The following is a 13,176-nucleotide window of genomic DNA, read 5'->3' on the forward strand; positions in this document are numbered from 1 at the left end:
ATGCATCTTCGATATCAAAACAAAATTTACAAAAACGTCTTTCCTTTGGTACATTCGTGTGTCATGTGATAGTATGCTCTATCCTCCTGAGAATACATTGGTACAGTTCAGTCTTTATCCTCTGAATGTTAAAAACATTGATATATCTCAGGCTCTATCTATTGGAGGATACAAACGTTGGCACACTTTAGTCTCACTTATCCTCTGTAGGAACATTGATACAGTTCAGGGCTTTTACTCTGGGGGTTTTTTATGAAGACAATATGTGGTATCAGTCCCAGGAGATTCTCTGACATCCAGAACAAAACTCTGGATAATGGACATTCACACAAGAAATATCTCAGGAAATGAACACACATTTTGCTGTGTGCAAATAGAAAGAAAATATTGCTACATAGACTGTGCTGTGTTGTTAAGAACACACCTAGTGTGGGCCATTCCAGATATTCCACCTGGTCTGTAGAAATACCTGTGCTGCTCTACCTATTTGTTGAACTTTATATACAATGGGGATTGTGTCATGTTTTCATTTCTAGTCAAAGCCATTACAACATGGTCGCGTGTCTTGATTTTTACACACACAGGTTCATTCACAAAGTTAACTGCATGATTTATACCTATATGAATCTTTTATTAATTGTAGCGTCTAATAAAATTTCTCATTTTTGGTCATTTTAGAAGGAAAACACTGCTGACAGAAATTAAGGATGTTTAAGTAGAGAGACACCTGGCTGATGAATGAACGGCGAGCTGCGACATCATTAATATGACAGTACTAATTACACCAGCATTGATTAGTGATCCCTCACAGAGTAGTACTTGGAACAGCTACCACCAGCAGCAGTGATGTGATCACCAGGAATCTCCAGTCCTCCAAATGACATGACACTCGTTAATTAGGAACCAGAACTCATTAACAAAATGCTCATCAAGGAGTACCGGATCTCCCTGCCTATGAGTGTGGAGGAATACAGGATAGCTCAACTCTACATGATACAGGTGAGAATGATGGAGAGATGGAGAGATAGAGAGATGGGAGGAATACAGAATAGCTCAACTCTACATGATACAGGTGAGAATGATGGAGAGATAGATAGAGAGATGGGAGGAATACAGGATAGCGCAACTCTACATGATACAGGTGAGAATGATAGAGAGATAGATAGAGAGATGGGAGGAATACAGGATAGCTCAACTCTACACGATACAGGTGAGAATGATAGAGAGATGGAGAGATAGATAGAGAGATGGGAGGAATACAGGATAGCTCAACTCTACATGATACAGGTGAGAATGATGGAGAAAAAGAGAGATGGGAGGAAACTAAATAGCTCAGCTTATATGAATTACAGGTGAGAATGATGGACAGATAGATAGAGAGATGGGAGGAACACCAGATAACTCAGTTTCGTAAGTTACAGTTGAGAATGATACACAGATAGATGAAAACTAGAGAAACAAACAGGAGGAATACAGATGAGAGAGATAAACATCTAATAGATAGACATAAAATATTGGATATTTCACATTTCTACCATGCAGATGAGAGAGAAAAAGCAAGAGAGAGAGAAAAGAGAGAGAGAGACCTAAATAAAAGGGATATAAAAAAGCTTAGCTTTACTGCATATACATTTATTATCTGGGAGAAGGTTGGAGATAGACAACAAAAAATAAATTAAAAGTAGAGACATGTTAAAGGACTGTAGGGGGGGGGGGGGATTAGTGAACATATAGGAACTCAATCCACTGATATTTGAACTACTGACACACATAATACATGTACCAAAGGGGGGCAATTAAGGTCATGAGAACCTCTCTTATCTCTAATGAACACAAAACACCTATAATTCCTGATAACATCTTCAACAATGGTGTCATAAGGGCAAATATTAAAATGTACTTGGACTTATTAAAGTTCAGGTACACTGTTAAGGCATTATTAAATGATTACCGTAATAATGTTGTAGTTTTTTGTTAGTGGTACTCTGTGTATAAGAGACAAAGAACTATATTTGGTATGGTTACATTTCTGCCCCCAATTTTAACCATTTTTTAAATAGTGTCCTATAAAAATAAAATGTACTGAGGATGCCTATCACTTTAATCTTGATTTCAGTCATCATTACTCATTGGCTGTTTATCTATGACGTCATCTAAATGACATAATTCCCGCAATTTTGCAAAAAAAATCAAAATATTGTCATTATTCCTTTATATTTTGCAATCAGAAGTATTGAGCGCAAGTCTGCTCAAGTACGATTTTAACATGTTTTCCTTCCTATGATTATACACATCATACTCAAGATTGGTACTTGAGCAAGCCTGCGCTCGATGTTTCCCAGTCGAAAAACTATCGGAAAACACCCTTATTTTGTTACAAAAGATCAATTTATCAAAATAATACAATTTTCATGACGTCATTTCTACCTTATAATGTCTCTGTGGTGATAACATTTTACACAATTATTTGCAATATAATTTCAACTATCTGCCATCTTATTTTCAAAGCTCTTTGAAAAACTTAAATTTGGGGGGCGAAAAATGCATAATACCGCATATAGTCCTTTATGTTATCTTGATATTGCCAGTAAATTTCAGAATAAACACATTATTAACAATCTCCAATCCTCAGCAATGTTCAATAACTCTAAATTATTCGGATATTTTTATTCGTACCATGCCTTTTATATAGACAAATTTAATAAGTCTTGTAGTGTTAATATTACACACAACTATTCAACAAACTGCTTGGCTTATTGGCTCCACGAATACCTACTATCTAGAGGTTAAGGGGTTCTAGACCCCAGTGCACTTGTACAACTGCTTTTTCTTTCCTTATTTGATCTCAGCTTATAAATTTTTTCCATTGTATCCATTGTGACTAAAATTGCAATAGCTTCATACAATGCTTCGATAAAATCAAAAAAATTCTTTTTATTTTATTTCATGTATAATGTTTGAAGGTTGACATTTTTATGATGAAAAAAAATAGTATGAGGCTGAGGATCGGAGAACCTTAAGATACCATTTACACACAGATTGTCATGAATCTGAATCTCCTTATTGTTATGGGTGAATGTCAATATTTTTGTACCTGACACTTAAATAGATCAGTTCACTGTCCGTTCAGCTACTCACCATTGACATAATCCCTCAAGAAGTTTTGGAAAGCCCTTAAAATTAAATTTAGTTGAATGGAAATGCATTGAATTTTTTTTTTAACATTAAATAACTAATCATCATATATCCAAAGATATGCATAAAAAAATTTTTTTTCCTGAATGTTTAAAAAGATTAATCTGTTGGCAGCTTTTACAGTAGTACAGGTAATTTAAATTCAACTTATTATTGTCCAGTCCATTTTCAAAATCAATTGCTTTAAGAATTGAATCATACTCAAAGATTTTAAGCTATTAGAATAGAAGTTTGAAGAAGACATGCTACATATCAGCGGGTATATTTAGAACAAGGAAGACTTTCTTCTCGTACTCAATAATATTAAACTTTATGAAAACATTAAGCAGACATAAGTTTTTTTATTCATTGTTTAAATATGCAAGTATTTTATCCATGAATGCCATGTAATAACAGACATAAAGATACCGACTGAAGTAGATATATAGAGCAATCAGGGGTATATAATGGGCCCCGACAAGTTTGTAAAGAAGATAATGTGCTAAGTTTATGAGGAAAGAAGTTGAAGAATTTCCCCTCTTCTGTAATCCACATCACCAGATCCGAAATGATGGCAGCTCCAATTATCATCCCAAAGTGTGGCAAAAATGATAGATCACACAGCATCATTTTCTACGGCTGAATGTTTCTCCCCCTTAAGCAGACGACTTAATGGAATCCGTGAACAGTTGATTACAGTTAATCTTTTTTTTCAACTTCGCTTACTTAAAGTCTTCGTTGATTAGTTGGGAATGAGGTACCAGAGGGCAATGCTTACTGTAGAATAGAGAGATGACATGTTTGTAAGCATGTCCGTCCGTCTGTCAGTCCGTCAATGATACAATCTGAAGTGTACGGATTCCTGGCGCTGTGCGTCTGTTAGTGGGTTACATGTAACATCCCAGGCGGTGTTTTAACCTAAAAGTTGGTGGGTTGTGTTTTGAATTTCTTATCAATTGTACTGGTTGCTGTGTCAGATAAAACTCCACATCAAAAGAAAATTCTGGATGAAGTTTTCTCGTCTGCCAACACTCTTAGTCACATATATAAGATAAAACACAGGGCTGTGTATCTGTGAATGTCAGAAAACAGTTGTCTTGTGTACTATACGTGACTTCATTCTATTAGTTAAATACAACAGTGCTTAAGCATATTGATAGATACAGTTGAACCTCGATATGTCAAACACTGATATCTCAAATAAAATTGATATGTCAAAGTGATTAAATTTTGTAAGTCCCAAACACTTACTGCTTAAAGCAATATGAGCTGTATTTTTTAGATTTTTATTTTGCTGCAAAAACCTGCTAGTATGATAAGTCTGCATATAAATTAAACTTTTATGATAAATAAGGTTTGAAAAATTCATTAATTTTTCTCAGAGGAAAGATTTCTCTTCTAAGGAACATATAGCAAATCAATTTTTGTACAGGATGACAATAATTAAATTTTGCTCCAATTAAGGCTTCTTAGCAGTCTTTTCCACAAAAAATTGACTAAAAGAAATTTAAAAACCATGATATTTTTGTCATTTTGGTAAAAAAAACCTTTTGGAAAAAAAAAAATCTTCATGAAAATTGCAGCTCATATTGCTTTAAGTATTTTACCTTCGATTGCTCCAATATTTTGAAGTTTTTAAACAGTCAGTCCCATTTAGTTCGAGATAACAAAGTTTGACTGTATGTAATTGAATTTGTGAAATGGTATGCACATATAATAATATGACAGGCTGTGAGCTTATTTCATGTTGTGCTATTTTCCTAACACTGTTATTCAGGTATGTTATATATGGTCCATGTTTTAAGTGTTTTGTGTGCTGTCAATTTTTGACTCGTTGATTACTACATTTCACATCTTTGGTGTTCCAGAGGAAGAGTCGAGAGGAGAGCCATGGAGAGGGGAGCGGGGTGGAGATTATTGAGAACGAGCCGTATGAAGATGGCCCCGGGGGGAAGGGACAGTACACCTACAAGATCTACCATGTGGGCAGCCACCTACCAGGTATGCATCTCTGTCACTGTCACTGTCAGTGGGACACCTTACTGTCAGTGAGACACCTTAATGTCACAATGGACAGTAAGAATGGGTGGCAGTATTCTCTGTCATTGCCACTGTCAGTAAGACACCTTATTGTCACATTGGACAGTAAAATGGAGGGCAACATTCTCTGTCATTGTCACCGTCAGTGAAACACCTTATTGTCACATTGGACAGTAGAATAGGTGGCAGTCACCTACCAGGTACACATCTCTGTCACCGTCAGTGAGACACCTTATTGTCACATTGGACAGTAGAATGGGTGGCAGCCACCTACCAGGTACACATCTCTGTCACTGACAGTGAGACATCTTATTGTCACATTGGACAGTAGAATGGGTGGCAGTCACCTACCAGGTACACATCTCTGTCACTGTCAGTGAGACACCTTATCATCACATTGGACAGTAAAATGGATGGCAACATTCTCTGTCATTGTCACCGTCAGTGAGACACCTTACTGTTACATTGGACAGTAGAATGAGTGGCAGCCACCTACCAGGTACACATCTATGTCACTGACAGTGAGACACCTTATTGTCACATTGAACAGTAGAATGAGTGGCAGTCACCTACCAGGTACACATCTCTGTCTCTGACAGTGAGACACCTTATTGTCACATTGAACAGTAGAATGGGTGGCAGTCACCTACCAGGTACACATCTCTGTCACTGACAGTGAGACACCTTATTGTCACGTTGGACAGTAGAATGGGTGGCAGTCACCTACCAGGTACACATCTCTGTCACCGACAGTAAGACACCTTATTGTCACATTGGACAGTAGAATGGGTGGCAGTCACCTACCAGGTACACATCTCTGTCACTGACAGTGAGACACCTTATTGTCACACTGGACAGTAGAATGGGTGGCAGTCACCTACCAGGTACACATCTCTGTCACTGTCAGTGAGACACCTTAATGTCACAATGGACAGTAAGAATGGGTGGCAGTATTCTCTGTCATCGCCACTGTCAGTAAGACACCTTATTGTCACATTGGACAGTAAAATGGATGGCAACATTCTCTGTCATTGTCACCGTCAGTGAAACACCTTATTGTCACATTGGACAGTAGAATAGGTGGCAGTCACCTACCAGGTACACATCTCTGTCACCGTCAGTGAGACACCTTATTGTCACATTGGACAGTAGAATGGGTGGCAGCCACCTACCAGGTACACATCTCTGTCACTGACAGTGAGACATCTTATTGTCACATTGGACAGTAGAATGGGTGGCAGTCACCTACCAGGTACACATCTCTGTCACTGTCAGTGAGACACCTTATTATCACATTGGACAGTAAAATGGATGGCAACATTCTCTGTCATTGTCACCGTCAGTGAGACACCTTACTGTTACATTGGACAGTAGAATGAGTGGCAGCCACCTACCAGGTACACATCTCTGTCACTGACAGTGAGACACCTTATTGTCAAATTGAACAGTAGAATGGGTGGCAGTCACCTACCAGGTACACATCTCTGTCTCTGACAGTGAGACACCTTATTGTCACATTGAACAGTAGAATGGGTGGCAGTCACCTACCAGGTACACATCTCTGTCTCTGACAGTAAGACACCTTATTGTCACATTGGACAGTAGAATGGGTGGCAGTCACCTACCAGGTACACATCTCTGTCACCGACAGTAAGACACCTTTTTGTCACATTGGACAGTAGAATGGGTGGCAGTCACCTACCAGATACACATCTCTGTCACTGACAGTGAGACACCTTATTGTCACATTGGACAGTAGAATGGGTGGCAGTCACCTACCAGGTACACATCTCTGTCACTGTCAGTGAGACACCTTATTGTCACATTGGACAGTAGAATGGGTGGCAGTCACCTACCAGGTACACATCTCTGTCACCGTCAGTGAGACACCTTATTGACCTTATTGTCACATTGACAGTAGAATTGGTGGCAGCATTCCAGAGTGTCTGATGTTAGGGGTGTATCAAATCCTGTCAACTGTCTACATGTTAGCTTCTTTTTATAATATATAATTTTGACTCTTTTATTTACATTTAATTTAAAAGAGTTTATTATGTGTGGCATATGAGTTAAGAGTATTAAACATTTCAACTTTTATCTTGACTCTCTGCTGAATGCTTCTTTAAATTCATACAATTACGTCTTTGATGAACATAACAGATCTGATCTGTAGGTTGGTTTCGTGCCATTCTGCCCAAGTCTGCCCTGCGAGTGGAGGAGGAGGCTTGGAATGCCTACCCCTACACAAAGACTCGCTACAGGTGCCCCTTTGTGGAGAAGCTTTACCTGGAGATAGAAACACGGTACTTGAATGATGCAGGGGAACAGGATAATGTATTCAACCTGACCTCATCTGAACTCAAAAACAGGGTCGTAGGTAAGTCTGAGAGCAATCAATGACTGTAAACTTATTATATTTGGCGTGTACGATATATAACGGAAATTAGTTTTTTGAAAAAGTTGGCGTGAATTTGAATTAGCTTATTCCTCAATGTGACTATTTATTTATACATATAAGCATGGCATATAGCAATATACTTGATTTAGCAGAAGCTGCATTCCGCCAAAAGCGCTAAATAGAATACACAGCCAAATGTAGTATGTTTACAGTAGTTTCTTTTGGCATTTGCACAAGTACTTTATTCCCGAAGTTATTTGTATTGGTCATAATTTATTTCAAAAGTATTTATTTTTTTTAGTGTTAATTTGTACCAAAATCTCTTTTACTGACTTCATCTAGATTTTGATAAGTCGTGCTTTATTGTAAAAAATGTCAATGATAAGATATTGATGTGTTCTTTCAGCTTTTTTATTTTTTTCCCCAATTCTATGAAATATATTTAGGAAGGTAGGATTTAGTATTATCAGCCTGGAAATAAGTCAAACAATTTGTTTGATGTGTTTTGGCGAGACTCTTTCTGTAAGGGATAGCTTGGTAGACAATTGCTTCCTCCCTGAGTACTACATATAATTTGTATGGTAATCATTTGCAGATTACTTGGACATTGTAAAGGATCCTATCTCCAGTGGGGACTACAAGAAAGAGGAGGACCCCAAGCTGTTCCGGTCGGAGAAGACCGGGCGCGGCCCGCTGATGGAAAACTGGCTGGCCGAGTACGCCCGCGACTCAAAGATCCCGGCCAAAAAGAAGTGTGTGATGACGGCGTACAAACTTTGTCGGGTCGAGTTCAAGTACTGGGGCATGCAGAACAAGATCGAGAGGTTCATACATGATATAGGTAAGAGAGGTTCAAACATCACATAGGTCTGTGTGTGTTAATTCATATTTAAGTTTTGTCAGGCATCGAATGTTCAGAGAAAGGAACAACCTGTACATAATCAACAACTATTATAGAAATTTGTATATGTTTAAAAAAGACTTATAATTATTGTTTTTGCTGCCATCGCTTTAAAGTAAACAATTGTTCATCAATTTGTACAGAGTATGACATAAATGAAATTATCAAAACATGTATCATCTTTTGATGCAAGAAAGAGAAATTTTAATTTAACGAAAGAGAATCTGTTTAATTTGTAACTATAAATTAGAATGTCTTGATTTGATGTGTACAATTCTCCTCCCACAGGTTTGAGGAAGACGATGCTTCGTGCTCACAGACAGGCCTGGTGCTGGCAGGATGAGTACTACGGCCTCCAACTCAGCGACATTCGACGACTCGAAAGAGAAACTCAGCTCGCACTGGCTGAGAAGATGAAAATGGTGTCAATGAATGAAGAAGAGGGAGATGATAATGGTGAGGATACTCAAAGTACGCCCAAAATTCCAATCTCTACGTCCTTTGATCAGGCAGCAGCCATTAAGAAACAGACACCGGAACACGAAGCATCGGGGAAAATCACACCCACTGGAAGGAAGATGTCGTCGGAGGCCCTACACAAACGCTCGCTCAGTGGCTCAACTAAACACAGGATTGGACATGGTTAGTAACTCACTGGTTTCTGAGGTTAGAGAGAGAAAAAAGATGTTTTTAGAATAACACCAGCATCTTCTTCCTATGCATGTAAATGTGTCTGGTGTATTTGTTGGATATGTTCAGCTGTCCATTGCCAAATTTTTATGTAGATTCGAATCATTTAGGTTCTAATTTTTTGCCAATGCTTTTTTTTCATACTCAGCTCTTAATATATTTTTTTTAAAGTTGTCACAAATTATTAGCAAGAAGTTAACGAAATGTGAAAAGCACAATCTTGTTTTATTAATCAGAATTACTGTTAGCTAATGAGAACTACGCAAAGATTAAAAAACATGAACAATGAAAAGCAGAATGTGTATGAAAAGAAGGCCATGTACGGGCAATGAGGGTATAGTGCTTGGTACCATTAGTGTAGAAGTAAATACTGCAGTTCATCACATCAAAATTCTCAGATGAATTTACATGGAATATATGATTAAGAGCTATCAGATTTTATCTTCGGTTGTTCTTTCACTTGCCAAACTGTATACATGCCTTTATCTCTTTTGGGGCCAGAAATGTGAGAAATCTGCAGAAATATTATTACAAGAATTTGGCCAAGTGTATTGATTTTTTTCTTTCTCAATAAAACTAATATCTCCCACAACTTAAGATACAATTACATTGAGCGGAGCTCAAGCAAACCTAAGTTAACATGGCATTGATTTTCTGTAATCTTGAGGAAAATGGGAAGGGGGGATGCCTGGTCAAAGGGAAATAAATCTGAAGTACTATACTCTCTAAACAAGCCTAAGGCAGCATGGTCAAATGGAAACAGATCTACAGATTCTGTTGTCTAGTGGCTGGATAAAACGAGCGTGGGCGGTCAGACAGAGCAGGAAATGTCTGACAGGAAGTAGATAATGGTAGGGTTCTATCTGTGGCCAGTCACACTAGCTGGTCTACTAAGACAATTACTCAACTCTCATTCAGGGAAGTCAATTTTAGGTTTAACTACACAGCATTTTGTTTAAAAGGGTGTCAGATGAGGAAAAAATGATCTGTTGGTGTAGATTGTAATGATGAGTGGATTAAAGTTTTTTATATTACTACAGTTATAAAGATATAAAGTCTGCTTAGGTACGGTGTAGTAAGGGGCCTGGGTACACTTGGGAAATATTTTAAATTAATATTAGTATGATTCAGAGTAAAAAAAAAAAAAGAGAATACGATTTTTACAGAAGTGTGTTTTCCTCAGTGAAATCAAATTTAGGGGAAATAGATTTGAAGTGTGTAATGATTTAAAAAAAAAAATCAGTAGATAAAACTAGATTAGGGGAGTCTTCAAGTTTTTTTTATCTTGATGACATTGCTTTAACATACAGAATTCATAACAAACATGAGAACAGCATCCTGTAGATGTGTACTGTACCAGTTATCGGCTAAACTGAGAGTTCGGGTTAATAGCACGCAATTATCCGAGATTTTTTTTTATTCAGTCGTCTGTTTTGAATGAAGAAAAGTAAGTTTGCTTGAAAACTTTCTTTAATATGTTTTAAACATGAGCTTAAAGGATCATTGTTTACCGCTGATTTACATCTTTGCACTTTCAGCAGTGGGGGATGTGACGTAATAAGTTAAAAATAGAATATTACCTCTTTGTGATACGTTATTATATCCGTTCTTTGATTTGACATATTATATCAATACATATAACATGCATAAACAAAGGGAGTTCACTAAATTCCGAGAGATTCATAGCGCAGTTGAACGCCTGATTGCACAAATATGTATTGAATAGTCTACGATTTTGTGTATTACCCTATAATAACAAAAGAATAATTTTAAGAGGTTTGTTTATGTATCATAACCCCTACGACCTTTAGTCTGACCCCACAAGAGACATCTTTCAAATTACATTTTGCAAAGTATAAAATCAAAAAATGTACAGGAATTTTACTATGTTATTATCACGAAGCTGATAACTGGTACAGTAATCGTGAAAACTTGACAAATTCGGGGCATGCTAAAAATCACAAAACGATATGCTTTTGGGTTCTAAATAATGATATAATCTAACAGATGGATAAATAAGGAGTTCACCATTTAAAGTATGTCAAGTGTTATCCAAAAACATCAAGAAATAAGGAAATACGAAAAGAAAACATAAAATTTTAGCCGATAACTGGTACAGTGCCAGTATAGTGTTACGGAATGGGTGTGAGTTAAAACAAATAATGTTTATCTCATTATTTTAAGGGTTCTATATCAATTTATAAATTATTATATCACATACAGGTCCTAAGAATCTCCTATCCATGTCTTATCAGACTCCCTTTCATTCATTCATAATGATATCTTTTTCCAGGATCTTTCCACGATGTTTCCACCTCCCGCATGTTTGAGAGTTTGGAACAGCTCCAAGAATCGAGCTCAGACGAGGAGGAGTTCTTCGATGCTAAAGGTGAGTTTGGGCGGCGGACACGACACTCCTCCCACCCCATGATAACAAGGTTCATTCTCTTGGCTTATTTTTATTTAAAGTCAGCTCTTTGTTTATGTTGCTCCTTTGTCCATATTATGTATTTTGTTGCCTGTATTATCCTATTGTAAATTTATATCATTAAGATATCAGTGCTTGCATTCAATAACCTGGAAAACTTTACTCAAAAGAAATACTTCTCCTGGTATTGTTTGGTATTTTTTCCTTTGCTGGTATGCATTATTTTTTAGTAAAGAATGCTACATGTTCTTGATCAGTAACTTGTTGTTCAGTAACCCTATAGCCGCCTTGAGGTCAAGCTTGGGTGCATGTGTCCTTTAAGCGGTTCATCTCTCCTTCGTTAGCTTTCTCTGTCACTATTTCTAACAGGCCACATGACGCCGTGCGATGAGAGCACATTCTGGTCAGATGAGGGATCGCAGGGTCCGTCGAGCTCAGGTGAGTTGGTCCGCTAGAGTGCACTGATTGGCTTGTAGAGGAGACTGCTTAATCTGCCAGTACAATGTACAACTAACAGGGATCATAGCTTTGTCAATAATAATAAATAATAAATTAGTAGATACCTTATTAGTAAAGAACTTGACTTTTTTATCTTGATTTTAAACATATAATCAAATTTTCAAAACATTCATGTATTTTAGCGACATTGCCCTTGTAGGGTTTTATTTATCTGTTTAAAAATTATGGTAAAAACTGATTAATTAATTCTCTGTATGAAATGAATAAGACATGATTCAGCTCTGTGCTGGTTCTGTTGCTTGTATTAATTATTTGACACAAAGGTTGATGAAGTGGGGGTGGTTTGGGTGGGATTTTTTTGGGGGGAGGGGGGTTGGTTTTGGGGGGGGGTTGGTTGGGGGGGTTGGAGCAGGTGCTTTTTGCAATGAACTTTTTTTCATGCTCTCTTTATTGAACAAAATTATGAAAATCAGTAATAATTTTTTCTAAATAAAATAAAGTCAAGATGCATGGCCTGGAATCTGATTTGATAGTTGATATGGGTATTTCTACATTTTATTTTAGGCATTGGAAGTAGAGGTTTGTGTTTTATAATGTTTATGAATCTTTCTAGAATTTCCATTTTACCTGTATCATTAACAAAAACCTTGCAATGCATTAACTCCCTCTCAACAAATGACAATAGCCAATAACTAGCTGTATAATTCTCTTTCCTGATTGGCTGACAGTTTTGATAGAGCATTATGATTAGCTGACAGTTGATCGAGCATTATGATTAGCTGACAGTTGATTGAGCATTATGATTGACTGACAGTTGATCCAGCCTTATGATTAGCTGACAGTTGATCCAGCATTACTGATGATGCCATGTTGTATTCAAGCAAATGGTTGTACAATAAATCTTTCATTTATTATTGAGTCGACCCTAATGTGAAATTAAGAATAACCAAATGCACAAAATATGTTTTTGTTTGATAGCGTCATCCATGTCACTGAAAAGTACTTGTAAACTGAAAGCTTTTTCATGCACTTGGCAGACATTCATCTCTTAATTAGAACAATTGTTGACATAAAATCAGTTGACAC

General features: G+C 37.1%; 1 protein-coding gene across 8 annotated transcripts in view; it reads left to right on the plus strand.

Moving 5' to 3' along the window:
• The window catches only part of LOC105321511 (protein retinal degeneration B), a 30,002-nt gene that overhangs the window by 6,363 nt on the left and 10,463 nt on the right, over positions 1-13,176 (plus strand). For 3 of the 8 annotated variants that reach the window (XM_034481244.2, XM_011419799.4, XM_011419798.4), the window contains 8 exons: positions 679-999; positions 5,043-5,175; positions 7,388-7,591; positions 8,208-8,453; positions 8,802-9,155; positions 11,497-11,592; positions 12,001-12,069; positions 12,655-12,669. In XM_034481244.2, the coding sequence (XP_034337135.2) occupies positions 922-999; positions 5,043-5,175; positions 7,388-7,591; positions 8,208-8,453; positions 8,802-9,155; positions 11,497-11,592; positions 12,001-12,069; positions 12,655-12,669 (1,195 nt within the window). In that variant the 5' untranslated portion in view covers positions 679-921. Of the gene's footprint in view, positions 1-678; positions 1,000-1,135; positions 1,288-5,042; positions 5,176-6,601; positions 6,612-7,069; positions 7,074-7,387; positions 7,592-8,207; positions 8,454-8,801; positions 9,156-11,496; positions 11,593-12,000; positions 12,070-12,654; positions 12,670-13,176 lie in introns of those variants that run through there. The other 5 variants (XM_034481247.2, XM_034481246.2, XM_066080589.1 and 2 more) reach the window with 5 other exon arrangements.

The sequence above is a fragment of the Magallana gigas genome, chromosome 3, assembly GCF_963853765.1.
Source record: "Magallana gigas chromosome 3, xbMagGiga1.1, whole genome shotgun sequence".
Taxonomy (NCBI): Eukaryota; Metazoa; Mollusca; class Bivalvia; order Ostreida; family Ostreidae; genus Magallana; species Magallana gigas.